The sequence below is a fragment of the Enhydra lutris genome, unplaced genomic scaffold (genome assembly GCF_002288905.1).
Source record: "Enhydra lutris kenyoni isolate GAN:26980312 unplaced genomic scaffold, ASM228890v2 scaffoldscaffold27, whole genome shotgun sequence".
In the NCBI taxonomy this organism is placed as follows: domain Eukaryota; kingdom Metazoa; phylum Chordata; class Mammalia; order Carnivora; family Mustelidae; genus Enhydra; species Enhydra lutris.
Window position 1 is genome coordinate 6,185,003 of NW_019154111.1, and position 22,723 is coordinate 6,207,725.

The window sequence follows — 22,723 nt, forward strand, 5'->3', positions numbered from 1 at the left end:
TTTTAACTCCCCACTCAAAGTAGACCTTAGGATGATATCTTTCTAGTGTGTACCTTTTGGTACCTTTCTGCATATAAAGTTTCTTTCTATATAAAGTTATACACATAGACATAGAAGGATACACATTTGTTTTTTTCTTTTTAATAAAAATGGATTTGCATTCTTTGCACACTCACTATATAGACTTCTATTATATCACAACTTATTTTTAACAGTAGTATACTATGACGATTACATTTTGCTAATAAATGAAGCTCTAACTCAATTTTTTAAAACTACTGTTCTACTCCATGGTATCTATTTAACCCCGTCTCTCTGGATAGACATTTAGGTTATGTACAGCTTTTGCCATTGTTTTTCTAAACAAAGTTGTAGTACGCAGAGCTGTACAGATTCAAAAATGAAGCTGTAACAGCAGTGACGATCACGTCACATGTGAAGCAACTATGTCACTCGTATGGAGTTGAGAATGACAACCATGCAACACAGCCAAGTTATTGAAACTTATTTAATAAGAATTTATATGAATCTTGTTTCAGTTTCTCCACTCTGAATTGTGGTCCACTATTGTTCTCATTGATTGCTGCATTCCTGTGGGATTCTCAAGCAGATGGGACAAAGGGAGGGGAAAGTGTGCCAGCAGTGTGACTGGAGAATTTGAGAGAGGAAAAATTTTGATTTACCCAAAGGTTGTGAATTCTGATACGAAGTATGGAAGATTAGTTGGACAGTTAATGAAAGCTGAAACTAAGAAAAATCCTGGAATGCCGGAGTCAAAGGAAGGTTCATAACCATTAAGATTATTCTGGCTTTTGCTTTCTTCATGTTTTTGCATGAGCTGAGTCAAAACACAACTTCTGTCCAACTTGACCTACACAAATTCCATCCATTCTTCAAAATCCCCCACTAATTCTAATTCCTCAAGAATCTATAAAACAGAGTATATAAGATCATAACCTCTGAAGTAAAGGAGACTGCATTTGAATTGTGACTCTACCTCTGAATGGCTGGGTACTTGTGTGAATTTACTTAAATTCCCAAAGCCTCTGCTCTTCATTTATGGCTCACTTTTAGGTTCTAAAGAAGAAGTTCAAGAAGAATAGTGGGGATAGATTGTAGGAGAGCAGATGGGGCTAGATTATACGGCTTTCTTAGTGACAGAATGGATATGCCATAAGAATATGGCTTCAAATCAACCTCCCACATAAGATATTAGCCTAATATTCGTAAATGAACTCTGTGGTAGTGGCCTGGTGACCCCAAAACCAAGAGGGAAGGTTCTGTGAATTTTGATCGTAATCTCTTCCATACATAGGCTTCAAGGGGATATTTTTCCCAACATAGAACATTAAGTAGAGACAATAACATAAAAAGACTGGTGGTCTAAATTTTATTTAATACAGAACCACCAAGGAATACAGAAATAGTTATGTTTGTGAAAAATTCTCAGAAGTAAAAAAGGAGCATACTATAAAAGGAAGGAAAGAAAGGAAGGAAGGTTTACCAGTCACCCACTGTTATTCTCCAAGTAGTTGACAGCTTGTCGAGATGATTGTCGCATATCTTTCAGTTCCAGAAAATGGAGATGAGTCTGAGTGGGAGCCGTAGGTGGAAGACTTAAAGTTGCAGGAAGGGATGTAGGAGAGCGAGAGTCAACAACCTACCGCTGTGCTGACATGATGGCCACTGGCCTTTGTTGTAAGTAGATTGTATGATTCAGGATTGCACCTACTGACAGGTCTTAGCTCTCTATCAGTGTCAGGACTGCCTGAAAACCGCTGGCCCAGACCAAAGGTTTCAGATTTGAAAGGAAAGAACCTTCTTAAATGTGAGCTGACCCTTCCGTGTGCTTTCCCAGCTATTAATATCTTCTGCTGTTTTCATTACCAGGCTCCAGTTCTGTGGGCAGCCGACTCAAGATCCTTCTCCTGGAATCAATGGCTTTTGACAATAGCTAGGAAATAAAATCATAATTAAAATAGCCGTCTCTTGAAAAAAAAAAAAAGATGTTGTAATCTGGTAAATCAGATACATAGCAACTCCAAAATTAGGGGGAGAAGATAACTGGAAGGCACCCCGGTGGTTCTTAGTGCGGTAGACACCCTCTGAAGACATGGCCCATGCTTCGTTCTCCTTTGTGACTCTCACTTCACATGCCTTGCACTTCATTAGCTCCCATCAATACTAGTTGAAAAGACTGAATATAATTGTGTCAAAGGATTAAGAGTAATGTGAGAGTAATGTGACACCTGACCATCGAAATAAAAAAAAAAAAAGATAGCAATAAAAAAAAAAGATAACAAAGATAAAAGAAAAGATAACAATTTTGGTGAAACTAAGTGAATATCAAGCACAGTTACTATTGAATGGGGAATATTATTGAATGGGGAGAGAACAGTCAAGTGCAGTGTTCTGAAAAATACTACTTTTGGTAACAGAAGGCACTCGGCCTTGAAAACAATACCCTGTATTTGAGGCAACTCTCTAGCATCTGATAAGGTAAAAAAGAGGTGTTGGCGGCAAGCACCAAACCAGCAATGGCCTGAGTTCAGCCTTAGTTTGAGTTATTTCTTTTTTGTGTCTGCCCATACAAATCTGTCCCTGTTGTTTTCTGTTTTCGAGCACAAAGATGTTTATGGATAAAATAGTTTTGTGCTGCCATAGCATCATCTGAATGATCTAGTCTGAAGTGTGGCCTGTGTTCCATGAGCCCCAAAGGCACTTAAAGGTCAGAATTGTTTTAGGTAAAAAAATAAAAATAAAAGAAGTCCCAGCTGCCCCAGCGTTACTAGTGTAACATAAAGATATCAGCACATCTACGTGTGCTGCCCCATGGGTTAAACATTGCACATGTCCTTCCATTTATTTCCCAGAAGAACCTTTTATAGTAGATACCATGGTCGCCATTTTACAAATGAGGCATCCAAGGTACGGAATAGATAAGAAATTTGCCCAAAATCTCAGTTAGTAGGTGGTGAGGCCCCAGGACTGTCCTGGGCACAAACTGGTGCTCTCGGCCACCAGAATTCCACTGTCTCTAGACTCCACTTGAACTGGACCGTATACCATCCCTTTCGCTATTATTCCTTCTCCTCCATAGAGCTGCCTTTCCTAAACACCTCCAGGACAGAGACACTCTTGTCACCTCATTTCTTGGTCTGATGTCATCCTACAACAATAGGAGTTTTCCAAACCACCACTACGCCACTTAACTTTTAGATGTTAAGAATTTATAGTTTGATTCTCTACTGCTGTCTTTTGGGTTTCATACTAAAGGGTTACAAGTGAAAAGTCCCCTGTAGTATATGGACCAGATTCAGCATAAAGGATGATCTTAGCTGTGGGATATCTTCTTCCCGAGTTCTACTTAAAAAATGATCAAACATCACAACCATTGATGGGACAGCAATGACATGATGATTCACAAGATCAGCTTTTTTAAAAAATGGGCCCGTTGGGGAATACAATTTCTATGAAATCGGAATGTAATATAATCACAAAACAAGCAGTCTTGTAATGATTGAAACCACAGGTCTAAAAAACTCAAGGGTCACATCTAGTCTGCTGCACAGCCTATGCACTAAGAATGGTTTTCAGATGCTCAAATGCTTGAGAAAATCCAAAAGAATATTTTACAATTCATATAAATTATATGAAATTGAATTTCAGTGTCCACAAATAAACTTGTATTGGAACACACACGCAAAATCAGTTTTCCAAAGCAGACTTTCTCATTAAAAGTAGTTTTGGGCTCAGTTTTTCAACTCAGTCAAAATACAACAACCTCAGCCATGACCAGATTTTCCTTCCTTCACCTGCTCTTTACCTCCTGTTCTCCCTTGGATCTTTTAGATGTTGTCCTAGCACCCAGCTGTGCTGATTAGCTGGATTTTTTTCTGTCTTACTTTATAGGTTGTTGGTATATTTTGTGGGTATGTTTTACATTTTGTCCATCTGCTGCATGGAAACGTCATTTTAACACTGATTTTAGGTAATATTCAACTTGTAGGTCCTAATGCAAGTGAGATCCTTTCATCTGCATATGTAGGCGTGGGCCAGATTAGATCCAAGGGGAAAATTTTGCTGAGACTTGACTGCTTTTATGTATCTTTTTAATATGTTAATTTTTCTGGAGAAAACTGACATGTTTATTGAATTGCCCAGTCTATGTATGCCTTTACATCTATTTCACTCTTCTTTAAAAATTCTACAACACCCACCAGTGGGATGCCTTAGGTAAAACTAAACATTCTAACTCACATGACTTCCACAGGGCATTCTATTTTTTTTTTTTTTAATTAACACATAATGTATTATCTGTTTCAGGGGTGCAGGTCTGTGTGTCATCAGTCTTACACACTACACAGCACTCACCATGGCACATAGCTTCCCCAGTGTCCATCACTGAGCCACCCCATTCCTCCTACCCCCCCTCCCTTCCCCAGCAGCCCTCAATTTCTTTCCTGAGATTAAGAGTCTCTTATGATTTGTCTTCCTCTCTGTTTCATCTTGTCTCATCTTTCCCTCCCTTCCCTATAACCCTCTGTCTTATTTCTCAAATTCTTCATATCAGTGAGATCATATGATACTTGTCTTTCTCTGACTTATTTCGCTCAGCATAATTCCACCTAGTTCCATCCATGTTATTGCACATGGCAAGATTTCATTTTTTGATGGCTGCATAATATTCCATGGTGTGTGTGTGTGTGTGTGTGTGTGTGTGTGTGTGTGTGTGTGTACACCACATCTTCTTTATCCATCCATCTGTTGATGGACCTCTAGGTTCTTTCCATAGTTTGGCTATTGTGGACATTGTTGCTATAACCATTAGAGTGCACGTGCCACTTTGGATCACTACAGCTGTATCTTTGGGGTAAATACCCAGTAGTGCGATTCCTAGGTCATAGGGTAGCTCTATTTTCAACTTTTTGAGTAACCTCCACAGTTTTTCAGAGTGGCTGCATCAGCTTGCATTCCCACCAACACTGTAGGAGGGTTCCCCTTTCTCCACATCCTCGCCTCGCCAACATCTGTCATTTCCTGACTTGTTAATTTTAACCATTCTGACTGGTGTGATGTGGTATCTCATTGAGGTTTTGAAATTTTTGAAATATGTAGTTTAATTGCATTGCATTATAAATCCTTCCCAGGTTGGGGTAGGTAATAACTGCATTTTTACTTCGGAATTCAAATGCTTTTCTTAAAAAAAAAAAAAAAAATATATATATATATATATATATATATATATTTATTTGAGAGAGAGAGAGAGCGAGCACAAGGGGCAGAGGGAGAAGAAAAAAACAGACTCCCTGCTAAGTGGGGAGCCTAACACAGGGCTCGATCCCAGGACCCCAAGATCATGATCTAAGCTGAAGACAGACGCCTAACCAACTTAGCCACCCAGGTACTCCTCAAATGCTTTTTAATATAGGATTTTATTATATTAATAATTCTCTTTTTAAGAAATGACAATTTTTTTATGAACAAGGCTGAAGGAGCGCCATAAAAGGAGGGAGAGGGTGCAAACCTAGCTCAGGGGAGCTACATTGGCGAAGTTAGGACCTTCCTTGCACACCTGGATCCATCTCCTAAGACTCCGGGTTGATCTGCAGGTGACCAAGAAAGTGTTCAATTATTTTTTAATGACATTTTTTCTCATGAGCTTCTTGGGATTTCAGATCACTTTGATAAGCTATGGAAAGCAGTGACATACACACCTGCACGTAGACCCACTGAATTTAGCATAAAATTTCAGGGAGCTAAGGCTCGTTGAACTTACTTGAGGATCCACTTAAACCTGTTTGAAGTGTTTCAAAGGTCTCTATTCTTTGGCAGCCACAATGCGTTTTCACAGAGCCAACTGGTAACATTCTCTTTAAATAAAACCTCTTTAAGGAAGTTGAGTTATAGCAAATGCCTGTGAATTAAGGTGTAGAGAAAACAAATGAATAGAAAATACACAAGGTAAATAGGCACATGCATAAAACTCTTGTGACACACGGACACTCATGCATTAAAATGTATACAGTTAGGCCACTATTATTTTGTCTGCCTGTGGTAAACTAGTCACGTGGCTGAGGGAGTGTATCAATCTCTGTTTTATTTTTTTTCAATCTGCATTTTATTAAATGAGATGAAATAATATCCAATATTCTCTAATTTGAATACTCCAGAAATAACATTATTCATTTTTCTGTTTTTAAAATGATAAATTAAGCATTTCTGCGGGCTTTCAGAGTCGATTTTTACCTGGGAAAATTTGATTTTTTTGTGTGGGGCTCTCTGTAGCACATTTGACATCAAATTTCAGAAACTGCCCTTGGTGTCTACACCATCTTTATTTCTAGAGAAGGCAGCCACGTTTCTGTTTACTATTTTTATTTAGTAGCTTTTATAGTTGGCACGAAATATTTTAAATCGCATCTGAATTTCTTGACTTACTACATTTGACACGAAACTGACATGTTGGTGACTTTACATGTTTTATAAAAAATACAGTAAGAACCTTAAGTTTCCTAAAAACAATTTATCACATGTCAAAATGTACTTCTCGAAATGTTAAACGTGATTTTGATACAAATAGGTACTGAGCACATGTCATGATTTTATGTAGTGCAACCAGCAGAGTGGCAAAACTGGTTTAGGAAAGAGAGAAACATCAGTGTCCACAGCTACATATACATCCATAGAGGTGTATGTTTATCTGTCTATCCATGGCTCTATCAATTCTATGCATGTAAATATAAAATTTTGGTGCCAGACCTGAGACCAGGTTTTTCTCTCTCAATTATTTAATTTGCAGAATCCATTCATATTAAAAATTCCACATAGTCAAGGTTTCTAATAATAAAATGGATCCCTTTTGTTAAGTCCATGCTTTTAAACTTCTGGCATACATCACCTTCACCTGAAAGATTACTGGGTTCCATTCCAGGGTTTCTATAAACTTGGGTGGCACCTGGGAATTTGTATTTCTAACAAGTACCCAACTGATGCTGCTGTCCCACGGTTCACACTTGGAGTACCACTGATCTAAGCATAGGTTTGCCGGAGGAGCAAGTGAGGCTTCGGGGAGTCTGGACAAAACACCAAAGAAGTCCATGCAACCGCTGATTAGTTCTCTTATTGTTTGTCCCATGTTATTCCTGTTTCCTTCCCCCGTCTGCCTCCCGTACATACCGAGCTGCACTCCAGCGATGCTCCCGTTATTAGAACATCTCAAATCCCTAATATGGGTCACACTCCCACTGCCTTCCCCACAGAGACCTAGCGTCCCTCCTCATTTGTCCTATTTCTGTCAACGATTTCCATTTCATTATAAGCCAGGGCTAGAATGCTCCAAGTCTTGAGTTGTAAACAAGAATGTGCTTTTTGTTTGTTTATTTTTTTAATTATCATGGACAGAGTTTCTCTTAGGGGAGATTTTTAGCTTTTGAAAGTTTGGAATTATAAACAGATAATAACTTCTGCTTTCAATCTGCCAGTTCCCTAGTCTGTTCTTCTGTGATGTGGCCTTAATTCCACTAAGAAATTAAAGGTTCAGAGACTTCTGGAAATGTTGGGAACTGGGAGTGGTATTCAGTCAGAAAGGGTGCTAGTCCTTCCAAAGGGCAGCTTTTGAAGAATGAAACATCAGAAGCCAGCCTTCTAGAGGCCGGGCCAAAATGGCTAAGGGGTGGTTGGAGGGAGGAGATACTAAAGGCATGCTTCGAGAGTTTGTCAGGGCAAGGAAGGAGAAATTAATTTTCAGAAGATGTAACAGGATCAACTGAGGGAAATTCGTTTTAGAGAAAGGGAGCCATTGAAAGCAGAAACAATGAATTTCTGGGTAGGGGAGAAGATTTCAGTAAGAATGCAGAAATAAAGATGTAAAAATATAGATATAAAAAGACATAAAAGCAAGAAGGAAAGGAAGGAAGGAAGGAAGGAAGGAAAAAGAAAAAAGAAAAGAAAAGAAAAGAAGAGGGTAGTCCGGAGACTAGATGAAGTGGTCAGCTTTAAACAGGAAAGGCTGTTTTTTTTATCTAAGGCTGAAGGAGAGAAGATGGAGGCTGGCAGATGGCCTTGAGATCACACATGAGAGGGAGGGAGGATGCGGCATCCTAGACGCTAGAAAGCTAGAGAATGCTAAGGCAGATGAGGGTATCGCTGGTTAAGTCCGTGTTGGCCAGAGGATTTTGTCATCAGCCAGCCTGGCAGAACATTCTTCCTCCTTGTACGCTGCTCTGGAGTCAGGTTCAATGGATAAGGTTGGGGTAATGGTGGCCTCAACATATGATGCTGATTTACTTTGCTTTCATGGAGACAAATTGCTTATATAACAGATGATCCGCTAGTTAAGGGGACTTGACCATGTAGATGGATGGCCTCTTGTGTTTCTTAGACGCTACGAGTCCATGTCAGCCAGTAGATGAGCCTCAACTCCTCCCCATTTTGTGTAGTGCCTTCCTTATACCTACGTGGGGAACCAAAGTGTAAATGACAGCCAGTTGCCCCTAGTTCCTCAGCTTCACAAAAGCAAAGAAATTCCCAAACCAGGTAAATGTCCCCATTTATATCATCTATGCATACTTAATAGAAGAGTTGAAAACTTCCTGGAAATTCTGCATAGGAATTGTTTTAGAAGTTTCTATGTGAAGTAATTTGAAGCACAGCCTCTCTTTCTAATAGAAATATGTTTTGGCCTCTCACCGGTGCTCAGTTTAGGAAGGGATGCTTGCTCACAGAAGTAGTCAATATAGTACACTGAGGTTAAATCCCTCCGGTCATTCAAATGGAGTCAGGAGGATGTAATGTGTCTCTTTCCAGGACCACGAGACCTCCTTCCCCAGGGCACTCTCAGCTCAGAGACTCTCACCACGGTGGTGCTTTCTAGACGGTGAGTGTTTCTCTATTTCGTGGAGCGGTGGGGATTGCGGAAACAGCAGGGCAAGGCACCAATAGACGGAACGGAGTGGACCCTGGTTTTCCAAGGGATTATGTAGAAACTCCTCATGTAGGTCTGTGTGATAGTGATTTCAGTTATTTTCTGATTGGTTTATGGGTTCATTTTCCACTGCGAGCACCTCTCACTCCCTAGATGCTGCCTAATCCAGTTTTTCTACCATATTGCAAAACATCTCCTTATCTACTGCCCAGTGTATTGACTACCTAGTATGTGGACATGTGGTTTTCACTGTAACCATTTCTTTGGCTGATCTGGGATACATCTGAGAGGACATAAATGTGGGCAAGAGGGCAACAGGATGTGTGAATGTGGGAACAGTACTATGAAGGTGAACAATTGTATTTATATCAGATCTAACCCACGTGAATCATGACCTAGATTTTCATTAATAGCTCCTTGCCTACCTCTGAAGATAATTTACACTACTTTCCTCCAGCTCCTTTATTCCCTCGCGATGAGAAACACAATCATGTGGTTTTTTTTTCCTGAATTCCCAGGGAAACAACTTATATTTGAAAAAGTTTTAGAAATTTATATGAATTGTTCTATATATAGTCTGTTCTATATACATTCTTAGATGAAATTATAAGTGTGATATTATTATATTCTATAGATATAAAAACCTTCAAAAGGTGATCACATTTATGGTTAAAAAGAACCAAAGTAGAATAGGTCCTTCTGAGACAGACTTTATTCCCCTGTTGCTTTTAGTGAGGAGGGACTGTGATTGCCTTCTCAGCTCATTTCCTTTGGAGAGAAGCTACTCATTAAATATTTATGATTTTTGAATGATTGTTTGCATTTTGAGTTACTCCCTTTAGGACTATGTACTTTGTAGAAAATCTATTTATAATATTTGGAGTCTGTTAGGTAGATTTAAGTGAGGAGGAACATAATTCTTTCGAGTATTAAGAATAATCAAACAGTGTCTACAAACCCAAAGTTTGCAATTTTCTTCCCCTAACCACAGATGCAGCCCAGTCCCTTTTAGGAATGCTTAAATAATTATTTTTACAGTTTTGGCTTTCTTTAGACATGGCTTAGGGATTCAGTCTTGAAGTGAAATGAATCTTTCAATACCAGATGTGGTCCTTGGCTCTGTATCTTCAAGTTTTTTTTGTTTGTTTGTTTGTTTTTCAAAATGAGAATCGCTTCCTTGGGAAGTCTAGCTACCTACGGTTACTCCCCACCCCCAACTTTATTTACTTAATAAATACATATTGAGTCCCGACTCTGTTTAAGGTCCTATGCTAATGTCTGGAAACATAAAAGAATAAAAGAAACACAGATCTTTAAACTGTCCCCTGGTTATTTATGAAGATAGTGTCTACAAGAAGTATAGACAAAATGCGAATATGCAAAGGTAGGAGCAATGAATTCTGTCTGGAGTAGGGAAGGATGGGATGGAAAAATGTTTCCCAGAGGAGGAAGCATTTAAGTTGGTCCTTAAGAGACGGGTGAGATTTGGTTCAGGAGATGTAATAGGGAAGGGCTTTCTAAGCTTGGTCATAGCTGTAGGGGACATGCAAGTTCTGGGTTTTTCTAAATTTAGAAACTGGCCAGTAGGCCAGCAGGACTGAATGTAAAGATTTTGAATGGCGTAATAGGAGAGAAAGTTGCAAATTGGGCGCCAGATCACAGGACTCTGAATGCCATATACTTTTTTTTTTCCTAGCAACTTCTGCTGATCGCTTTTACCGAATAGACAGATCTCAGGTAAGCCTTCTTGAGCCTATTTGTAAAAGTGAAAAATTGCCAAATCAGTAGACTTTATTCATAGCTAATCTTGTACATTTTTCTAGTGTAAACCCTTAAACATGTACCAGTTCCAGAATGGTACTCATAGCCTAAGTTATGAGGGTTTTTATTTGTCTTCACACATCTTGTGATTTGTGGACTCAAGATTTGACCTTGGAATTGAGGCCCAGAAAATAACTAGGCCTATAGATGTTATCACCAGCCTGCACTCTAAATTTTCTTGCACACTGCCACTTTTACTACTTCCTAGCTCTGTTTTATGGCTTTTTAGGTTTATTTTGGTTAGCAAGTTTGACAGCCCAGGTGCATATTTATGCTACTTACAACTCATCACTTCCCGGAGTTCCATAATGAGAAAAAAAAATGCTTCTGCCCAATGATAATAAGTGTTCCTGCTGTCCAAATTCTCCTGCAAAAAAAGAGAAAGGAGAAGAAATAATAATACAGTATGGAACCCAGTGATAAAACCAGTTGTTAATCATGGCACTTAGCTCTGGCTGGATCCCGGGGGTCCAAGTCCAGCTTAATCGCTCAAGTCATGCTGGACCAAGCCGCGGGTGGGGAGTTCCTTCTTTGACAGTATTTGGGAAGAAGAGGCAAGCCCGTCTCTGGTTATATCCGATGAGATCCCGGTCAAGCAGGAATCCCAAACCAAGAGGGATTCACCTCTTTCCCTCACCAGCCTCTTGCTGCCAGGTCACTTCAGGGATGGATGGCCACTGGTTGGGCCTCTGAAAACACACCGTGGTCATTTGATATGTCGTAGACTTTCATTACCCCTCAGGACCAAGGATGCTTTGTTTAGTCCCTGATCAGATGATAGACTTGAGAATCCTATCAGTCCTCTGACAGACTTCTTTTTCTTCCTTAGGAACATTTGCACTTTGTGATGGAGATTTCCCAAGACGAGATTTTTATTCTGGACCCAGATATGGTGTTGTCACAGCAGGCGGGGACACCTCCAGGAATGCCCGACCTGGTCGTGGAGCAGGCCTCGGGGTGAGCGAGCCCTTCTTTGGTGACACGGTAGGGAGGCTGACCACAGGGCGACATCTGTGTCTGATGTGGCTTTTCCTTTGACATTTCCAGGGACATCAAGCTATCTTAAAATACAGGTTTTCTTGCTGTGTTTCATTAGCGTGTAGGATAACTGGTCCCATTCTATGTTTGTCTTTTGAATGGCTGCAGAGAATTACTCTTTCCCACCAAGATTTGTACCATGTCTGAGCCTTCTTTATCCACCACAGCCACATTTCTTACCAGACTATAAAGTACTAGTGTTTGCATTTGTGCATATGTAGCTACAATGCTTGTGTTATCCAAAGGAAAATGAGCACAAGTCATTTTTGACTTTCCTTTTCCCCTCCCCCACTTCCTCCTCCTTTTTTGCTATGTCCAGGCAGCGTGAGACATAGATGGTATCATAATAACTATGACTATCAAGCACTTATTATGAGCCACATACGATCCCAAATGCCTTTCTTATATCCCTACCACCCCTTCATAGCGACCGAATCATCAGAAGTGCTCTGGGCTTATTTCCGAAGCTCTGTAGAATGGAAATGAAGCCGACACAGAGAATTGTTTGAAAATTAAATAAATTGATACATGTGAGTTATTAGGATTGTTCTTTGCACTTGGTAGACGCTCACTCAGTATGATGTTATTACAGTGATCGTCGTCATCACTTTCCTGTCGCAGTGCCCCTGCACCTCTGGTACCGGTATTTATTACCCTAAATCCACATGTACCAGCCCTGAGGCTCAGCAGGGTCCTCAGCTCTGCCCATATTGCACAGAAAATGAACGGCAGAATTGACATCTGGTCCCACCCAGGTGTTATGCTAAAACCCATGCATTTAATCACTACATTGAACCACCAGAATATTATTAGGCTTTCTAGGTTATTTCAGCAATTCCAAAATATTTATTTAGAGAACTTTTTAGGCACCAGCTACTAGTCTAAGCACTTGGGAAACAACAGGGCAGAAATTTTAAAAAATGAAAATTTCTGCCCTTGTAAAGTCTGATGAACTTTGATGTCTGACTGGTATATGAACGTCAAATAGTTAGAATAAGGATTTCCCTGGAAAGTGCACACACACATGCACTCAAATAGCATTTGCGAATTGTATACACAGACACACACACACGTATATATTTGTCTATATGTGTATGTAGACGTGTTCACTTGAGGTAACCTTATGCCTGTTTACTCCTCGGCACTAATTTATTTGGCCATTGCTGCCATCTCTGAATATTTCTCACTCTGCCAGCTGATTTCAATGATATGTATCAAGTCAAGAGAAGACAGAAATGGCAGGATGGGGCAGGTATATGGCTGCGTTGAGGAAGCCAGAGCTAGTAATCTCAGATATGTATCCCTGGGTGTCCCATAAGGTGTTGGAAAAGCCTGTCTTCACAGTCCATGTCTGCAAATCCAGCCTCTCCGCTGTGGGGAAAGCACGTGAGATGCTGGGTCCTCCTGTAGGAGCAGCGGGCATTAGAGTCTCGCTGTCCCCTTGCCCAGCCTGAATTGGGCTGCTGTCTTTGATCTGGTAAAGAGGAAACCTGCTCTGCCACACTTGCGCTCCTCTTTGCCCTCTCTCTGTATCAACTAAAGGCCAAAAGAAATGGCTTTGTCCTGGGTTAATCCTCTCTTAGCCCTAGCTCCAAAAATGAAGTAGCCCAAAGTAGCTTGAAAATCCATTGGAACTTCAATCAGTCCCTTTCTTATTTCTGATCAGTTGCCCTTCCTGGAAATGAACAAGGACAGGAAAGCAGTGAAAATGGATGGGCTTTATTATTTCCTCATTTCCATTTCTATATCAGGTTCCATTACTTCTTATTTACATCACATTTGAAGTTAATTAATCTTTTTTTAAAGATTTTATTTACTTATTTGAGAGAGAGCATGCACATACAGAGAATGATTCGAGAAGCCAATTCCCGATGAGCCGGGAGCCCAATGCCAGGCTTAATCCTAGGACCCTGAGATCATGACCTGAGCCCAAGGCAGATGCGTAAGGGACTGAGCTCCCCCAGGTGCCCCTAAAATTACTTCATCTTGAAAGGCAGTTTTCTCATCTGTAGAGGGCAGAAGCACACAAACAGTTCATGATACTTGAGAAAATTAAAGAGTAAGTGTGAAGATGTAACTAGGACATACCCAGTAAAGATTAGTTGCCCATCTCACAAGAATCATCTTGAGACAGAGCAGAGGAAGTCCCGTGCTGGCTTTGAACGTCTACATGCCTGGTGCCCTGCTTTCTCCCAGAATGTCCGACTGGTGGAACCCCGCCCTACGGAAGCGCATGCTGAGCGACAGCGGGCTGGGAACTGGAACCCCGGAGTATGACAACTCAGATTTGAGAGACTTCAGCCACTCCCGTGTGCTACAGTAAGAGCGCTCTCTGTCCCTTCCCTGTGCACCCCTGGCCCCTGCGATCCCTGGGAGAGGACTGCCCGGTACCTCACAGGGGGGCGGGGGTCTGTATTCAGTGGTGCTCCTGCTGTCTCCTGTGCTTCCCCATCTTATTCCCTTGGCTCACTTTTCCCAGCCCCGAGCTCCTGGTGGAGCTTCACTTTGCATTTTGGGTATCTAGAAATACTTTGAACCTCACCAGTGTTTGCTTTACTGGAACCCGGGGTTTCCTAGCTGTCCCTGTGTTTGCCACATGGCAAAGACACACATGAGAGAGATCATGAAGACTTTGGAAGGGACGGGGTTTTTTCATTTGTGGAAACATTTCCGCTTGCTGTTATAATTCTGTTTCACGGGTCTCCAGTAGTAGTACAGTCAGATGGTTTTGTTCGCCGAAATGGAGCCGCTTCTGTGACCCAGGGTCTCTGGGTAAATGATGCAACGTTTGTTTCTAGATGGGAATAGGGTGGGTGTGTTTTCTTCTGAGGTCTGACCGTAGTCAGAAAGGAGGGTGAATGTTGGGGTTTTTGTGACAGTGTTAAAACATTTATGTCTGGGGACTCTTTTCTCCCTGTGATATTTCCCTACAAGGGCATATTCTAGGTGAGGTCATTGGTCATGGATACACTCTTTCAGCCCATCTCAGAGGTTGTGCAAGTTTGTTGCAATTCATGATACAGGCTCATTTCCAATCCTATCCAAGGTCCTAATTGAATAGAGATGATGGCCTTGTTACTGTATAGTCTTACAATTTTTATAAAATAAAAGATTAAGAGTCTTAGAAATCTAGGGTTAACCAAAGAGTCCTTGCTTCTAAAGAAAGACCACAGCAATTTTGGAATGATGAGGGGGGGAAAGTGAGAAATCTGGAGCTAAATATTTCATTGGTGGGAAGGTTCATTGGTGGGAAGGTTTGCCAGGGGCAAAAGGCGATTTCGTTTAATTGTTTCTCTGTACTATCTCTTATTTTGTTGTGTGAAGAATAGAAAGGAAAAAGTTAATTACTGTCGATTTTCCTTTTTAATCAAACGAAGTTAGATCTTGATCACATTTTGATTGCTTACAACTCAGGGTATTTTTCCATTTCTTTTTTTATATAGAATTGATGCTTGTGAACCACGATGAGTCAGCCACCCCACTGATGGCTAAAAATGTGACCATCTAGCTGCGGGCAGATTTATTTGATAATTAGAGTTTAGACACAGACATAGAAATTATGCCTAGACAAACCAGATGAGTATTATAGTTGTTCTTACACACAAGCTATTTCCAAAGAGAGTGATCTCACTCTGGTTTCCTGTTCCCTGGTTTTCTACATGGAGTATATTAAAGTGTATATCATGATATATGAAGTGACTGTTTCCAAGGTAGTAAATATTCTTTCCAAATCACAAATAAACATACTACTTTCTGTAATAGCCAGGTTCTTGAAACTCTCTGTAAAAATCAACTCTTGTTTTTCATTCGGGTTATATTATCCTTTCAGAGATTTCTCTTAATTTTTTATTGATCTTTACTTGCAGCCATCAGTTGTCTTGCTCATTTATACCACCTTAGCTCTTACGTGCACTAGAGCGAATAACTTTTAAAATTTTATTCCTGCCAAGTAACACTCAAACGCTCATCCCTAGCCTTTGAGTCTGTCTAGCTGAATCCCTGCACATCGTGTAATAGAGACAAGTCATTCCCCCAGGGTCTGCCTGAGTCCCTGACTCATGGAATACAGGAGCATAATAAAACAGTTGTTTTAAATCAGTGGCTTTACCACTGATTTACCTTACCCCAATTTGTCCATTAATTCTTTACCACTGATTTACCTTACCCCAATTTGTCCATTAATTCTTTCATTTTTTTTATTATTATTGCTGTATCCATTGATTCCTTCGAAAGAACATCTCTTTATTTCCTTCAGAGATCACCTCTGATGCAAAGAGGTATCATTGCAGTTATGGAATAATTCAATCATGTAACACACAGATATTACATACCATGTTAGTAATAATTCGTATTGATAGAATATCTCCTACTTGGTTTGTGCCAGAGCTGACTCGTCTTTAATTCTTCTAATGACTTTTAAATCTTGCCATTGCTTAACAGATGAGCAAACTGAGGCTTACTCAGTTTAATTTTTAAACTTACTGAGCTTAAAATATTCATCGTGGATGACACAAGACCATAAGAGTGGAAACTGTGATTTGAGTCAGGTTGGCTTGACTTTTGACTTCATGCTTTTTCTGACCATATGCACAATCTTCCTGAAGGGCTGGTGCAGAGGCAGGATGCCCACAGCCCTGTGGCCCAAGGAAGGTTTATATTGGCTTCTATTTCTTTTAGCATTTGTAAAGTGTCTGAGGAATCTTTAAAAAGAGATTGAAATTTTTTAAAAGATAGACATTTATTTTTAAAAATTACTAAGTATATATTAAATTTGCCCCAATCAAAATAAGTAGAAAAATTATTTGGAAGGTCATTTGTTTTGTTTCTTAAATTACACATATGAGCAAGGGGGTAGGGGAAGAGGCAAGTAGTATAGAGTTTCCTGAAAAAGTTAAAAAGCAGAGATATCCTATGACCCAGCCATTGCCCTACTCAGTATTTATCCAAAGGATACAAACATAGTGATTCAGAGGAGCACATGCACCCCAGTATGTACAGCAGCAGTGTCCACAATGACCAAAATATGGAAAGAGCCCAGAAGTCTATTGACAGATGAATGGATAAAGAAGATGTGGTGTATATATACATATACAAAGGAATAGTACTCAACCATCAAAAAGAAGGAAATCCTTCCCTTTGCAACGATGTGAATGGAACTAGAGGATATTATACTAAGCAGAATGAGTCAGAGGAAGACAAACACCATATGATTTCACTCATATGTGGAATTTAAGAAACAAAACAGATCCACATAGGGGAAGGGAAGGAAAGGAAAAATAAAATAAGAGGAAAACAGAGGGAGACAAACCATAAGAGACTCTTAACTGTAGGGAACAAACTGAGGGTTGCTGGAGGGGAGGTGGGTGGGGGATGGGGTAACTGGGTGATGGGCATTAAGGAGGACATGTGATATAATGAGCACTGGGTATTATTTGCTACCAATGAATCACTGAATTCTACTTCTGAAACTAATAATACCCTATATGTTAGTTAAATTGAACTTAAGTTTAAAAAAATTTTTAAAAGAGGCAAACACCAAGAAACAGACTTCCTAACTATAGAGAACAAACCGATGGCTACTAGAAGGGAGGTGGGTGGAAGGGTGGGTGAGACAGGTGTTGGGGATGACGGAGGGCACTTGTGATGGGCACCTGGTGTTTATGGATGTGTTGCATCCCTATGTCATACATCTGAAGTTAATTTTACTTGTATGGTAACTAAGTGGACTCTAAATGAAAACTAAAAAATTTAACAAAAGGCATTCATGTGCCCAGCACCCTGATATATTATGTTGTTCTATGTTATTATTCTCATTAGGTCTTTCTTTCCATCCATAAACAACATACAGTAACATACAAATATATATCGTTTTATGGACTTTTTGTTTGTATTCTCTATTTTTCATTACCTGTATTGAATAATGTATACACTTTTCAGACTTGCCATTTCATTCAATGGTCGTATTTTTAAAATGTATTCATATTGATATATGTAGTTTTGTTTTGTTTTGTTTTAAGATTTTATTTATTTATTTGACAGACAGAGATCTCAAGTAGTCAGAGAGAGAGGAGGAAGCAGGCTCCCCGCTGAGCAGAGAGCCCGATGCGGGGCTTGATCCCAGGACCCTGGGATCATTGCCTGAGCCAAAGGCAGAGGCTTTAACCCACTCAGCTACCCAGGCGCCCCGATATATGTAGTTTTTAATTAACTCTAATTGGTATAGAATATTGCATCATTAATACTCCATAACTTATTTCTCCATTTTGATAGTGATTTCTACTATTTTATGATTTAAAAAATTCAGGGAATCCCCTGCTGCATGGGTCCTGTGCTGCAGGGTGTATGTGAAGTTTCAACTTTGCTTAATATTCCCAGCAGGAATATGAAAAATAAGTGTGGGAAAAAAAGGCCTGAAGAATTATGGTAACATTTTAGGTAGAACCAGCATCTGCTGCTTTTAGCTTTAAAGCCCTAGTCAGCTTGGAGGTAGGGAAAGTCCAAGTTTAACATCATGTTCACCACATTAAATAACCCACTATATAAAAAGATCAAAAGGGAAATTTTAAATTCTTGAACTGAAAATAACTATCAGAGTCTGCAGAAAACCACTAAAGTCTAACTCACAGGATGATTTATGACTCTAAATTCACTTATCAAAGGAAAAAGGATTCATACAAATAAAGCATTCAGTTTGATAAACCAGAAAAGGAATTTCAGAGTAGGAAACAAAGAAACAAGAGGGAAGAGGAATAACAAAGACAGCAATCACAGACGAGGTGAATAAAACAAAGAAATGATTAACTGAGACTGGAATGTTAAAATATTGATTCTTTAATAAATAGGCAGGTAAGAGACAAAATCCTGCAAAGACTGACTTTAAAAATAGTAGATACAGGAAACAGAAAGGAATGTAACTGCGGTGCTTTACTGTCTCATTCTTCCTCCATGGGCCCTGGCCTGCACCTGCTCAAGGTGACCCTTTTCCCTCCAAACTCCAAATGACCGCCCCCCCCAGGGGGTCTCCTCAGAGTTGTCTCCTCCTTTTAACTTTTATTTCTAAGATCCATTACCCTCCCTTCTGCTTCAGGGAGAGTGAGGTGGAATGAACAAATAGAATTAGATTTCTGTTATTACTGGAACTGGTTACCTTTTGTAACTCCATTTAGAAACACTATAATTTTATGAAGAAGGTATAGATAGTCCAATTATACACAGGTCCTCTAGGAAAGAGCATCATTCCAAAGAAGGATGTACAACACATGTAGGGTCTTCAAAACCTGTGAACACAATAAAAAACAATCTTGAAGAACCACTTTTGAGATAAATTGATGAGAGGTAGTTGACTTATATTGCTACTGCTAGAGCCATAATGAATTTGTCCTTAGGTGCAAAAATGTTTTCAGTGTTTAAGAAAGTTCTACTTAAAATAATATTCTGGAAACACATTTGCTCTCATCATTAATTATACCACCAAAATTAGTGACAAGGCTGTATTTCATTTTGGCAGAAGATTTGTAAGGGAGGAATTAACTGAAATTTTAGCAAACAGAATCTCAGTCCTAAGGCAGACTTTTCTCAACTTCAAGATCTAGGAGATTAAAAAAAAAAAAAAAAAGCACTGACTAAAAACTCTAGTATGTTCTTAACAAGTTGTTTTTTGAGAAGGACAGACTTAACCTGAGTCAGATGGGTTAAGGGAAAACAAATAAAGGGACTGAGAGGTATTTAGTTTCTGAAAAAGAATAATCTTTTTTAGTTCTTTTTGTTTCATTTTGTTTTATGTGAAACCCCCAAAACTGACTGAAAGAGATGCACTTTTTCTTAATGTCTCCAAATCCTGAATCTGAAAGAACTAAGATAAAGGTCACACAGGTTAAAAATAGAATACCTTGCTACGGTACTGAGACAAGGGGGAAGAGTGTGGAGAACCAACCGAAGGCAAACATTCCTTCCAAACATCTGTGTCTAGACAAGTTTCTGTTAGCTGATCAGCTAAGCAGGGCTAATGGAGTTGTATGATAATGGAGGTATATGATCTGTAGTCTCTAAGAGATTATGTTATCAAAAATATAATGTATCAAAAACTATAATGTATCTGGTCGGATCATTTTCATTGGGATTCTAAGAAACAGGTTGAGTCATTCAGTTAGTCTTTCATGTATTGAGCAAATAAATATCGAGCACCTTCTAGGTAGGAACTGAGAATCTTGTATATATATATATGTAAACACTCCCACACACCTAGGCACTAAAGATGTGAAGCTCAACAAGAAATTACTATTGCCTTTGAAGAGCTTACATTCAAAGGGGAACTAGTCCACAAATCAATTTTTAGAGTTCTCGCTGCTAAGAGCTGTAATGGATAGATGCAGAAAGTGTTCTGGAAACAAGAGGAATAGAATTTGCTGCTTCCTCCAGATTTCACTTTTTTGTTTTTATATGAAAAGAGTATTTAAAGAAATAATGAAAATGTTAGCCTCAAAGGAAAGAGGCTTTTTAAGGACTCCAAGCTTATTTTCTTCCACCTTTGTACATGAGCAGATAAGTATCTGCTTGTCATCATTACATAACCAGAAAGGCTCCCCGAATAATTGAATGTACTCAGTACTCAGTTTAGCATCACTCTACACGATACATGCTTAAGGAAGTTTGTACAAGTAGCAAGTTATTTAGGGATATCCGAAATACCTAATAGTACTTTAAAAATTGACTTTTTTAGATAGTCTAAAATTCTGAGCCACCATACCAAGAAGATAATCCTGAAACTGCCCCCTTCCACAAACTCAGTCACTCTCGGAGTGAGGAGGGGTAAGAAGTTCAGATTCCCCTCTGGTCTTCCAACTATTACCCTTATCCAGTTTCTTCGGGAACATTCGGTGATGGCCTGACTCTAATAAAAGGGATAATTGTGCTTATTGTCACAGCTCCAAGTTCTCATCGGGAGGACAGATCATTGGGCAGTGATTGGGAATATCCTTTAAACATCACAATCTGATAAGAGGAAGAAAATTAATCTTCTTAGTGGGATGCAGGTTTTGCTGGAATCTGTCTTAGAGATGAAATCAGTGCTGTCAGGTCAGAGACACAGTCCCTTGCATCTGTTCCACTAAGATAGTTGCTTCCCATCCTCCTTACCTTTAACTGGTCTAAATCTTATTCTCCTTGCCTAATCACTGAAGCTACAAGAGCCCCAGTTTATCTGACAAACATCTTCCTTTCTTCTTTTTCTCCCTGCCTCACCTCCCTCCCATTGTTACCCGCACTATTTAGCCAAGCACGCAATACTCTGTTCCTTTGGGGGTGCAAAATACTTAGTAAGAAATTTTGCTCTATTCTTTCTATAATTGCTCTTCAAACAGTGATGCAGAGGGGGCCCCTAAACCTTTTAGTCAGATACAGAGTTCCATTTCCAAGTTCAGTCAGGGGCAGCACCAGAATAGAATTCTTGAGATATCAGATCTCAGTTTGACCCACTTGGAAGAGAAATCTTGTCAGGTAAATAAGCTCTAATATTAAACATTCATTTGATTTAAAATGATGCCCAGGGATTCTGCCTTCCCATCTTTATGCGTTCAAGTTTGGTCGGTGATTACAACATGAGGAAATATTGCCGGAAGGGCTCTCTCTCTTCATTTGTAATGGATGTGATAGCCTTACCTGCTCACACTGGAGGGACATGGTGGCTGAGGGAAAGTTGGTAAGATCCTTCTTTAAAGCATCTGAGTTCCTTGGATGGACAAACTGTGACCCTCACTCTATATCTGCAGTACTTTGCACCATAGCTGGTATACCAGGTGTCTAGGGAAGCAGGCTTCTTGGATGAATGGATGAACATGGGATGTTAGAGAGAAGTTACTCTGTCAAATGAAAATAGAGATGTCTATTTATAATACTGCAGCAAACTCAGTTCTAATCACACACACACAAATGTAACAAAATGATCCATTAAATGTTAGACGTTTTTATTAGGCTCTGGAATCCATTTATATATTTCAAATTTTAATATAAGTCTGTTTGACCCAAGGAGTTTACATTAAAATAAAAAAAATGCCTTGAATTCCTTCCCTCAGAGAGAGGTTGCTGTTTTACAAGTGGGAAAGTAGAAGACAATGATGGCAAGTATAGAGAATTATAGGCATGGATGATAAGCACAAAGTTGAGATGGGGACAGGGGGTGGAGGGGAAGAAGCCCATCCAGAACCCTGAGCGTTGAGATGCCCCCATGTTCCGCATGTCAGATCTCTGGATTAGATCAAAAAGTTGAATACTTGAGGAGGTTTTGGATGTTCTTTGGATGGAGGAGAAGAACGTTGGCAAGGGGAAAACCGTAAACCATCAACAGTTTATGGATGAAAAAGAACTCCAGGATTTCCTGAGGATTTCCAACCCAAAGAGACAAGACAGAACGGGAGCATGAGGAAATACGGAGGCAAGATGTGCAGAAGGAAAACACTTTTCCTGAGTTCCCTTCATAAGCCCTTAACAAGCATGGAACAGCAGAAGGGCCTCTCAGGAAATTCTCGAGTCTTCAACAAGACAGAGGAGATTTCTCTCTCCTTCCAACAATACATTCTGCCTTAGGGCATTAAGGAAAGCTAGTCCAAAGTGACAGTCTTTTGCGACAAAAGCACTTAGATGCCATTTTTCTTTAAATACGTATTCTTTTTTATTATTATTTAATTTCTTTTCAGTGTAACAGAATTCATTGTCTATGCACCACACCCAGTGCTCCATGCAATACATGCCCTCCATAATATCCACCACCAGGCTCTCCTAACCTCCCACCCCCCACCTCTTCATAACCCTCAGATTGTTTTTCAGAGTCCATAGTCTCTCATGGTTCATCTCCCCCTCCAATTTCCCTCAACTCCCTTCTCCTCTCCATCTCCCCATGTCCTCCGTGTTATTTGTTATGCTCCACAAATAAGTGAAACCATA

General features: G+C 39.8%; 1 protein-coding gene across 1 annotated transcript in view; it reads left to right on the plus strand.

Annotated features, from left to right (window-relative positions):
• Window positions 1-22,723, plus strand: part of LOC111151963 (diacylglycerol kinase iota) — a 432,202-nt gene that overhangs the window by 345,477 nt on the left and 64,002 nt on the right. The window contains exons 24-27 of the mRNA XM_022510212.1: window positions 8,809-8,878; window positions 10,623-10,663; window positions 11,577-11,704; window positions 13,982-14,104. Coding sequence (XP_022365920.1) covers window positions 8,809-8,878; window positions 10,623-10,663; window positions 11,577-11,704; window positions 13,982-14,104 — 362 coding nt within the window. The remainder of the gene's footprint in view (window positions 1-8,808; window positions 8,879-10,622; window positions 10,664-11,576; window positions 11,705-13,981; window positions 14,105-22,723) is intronic.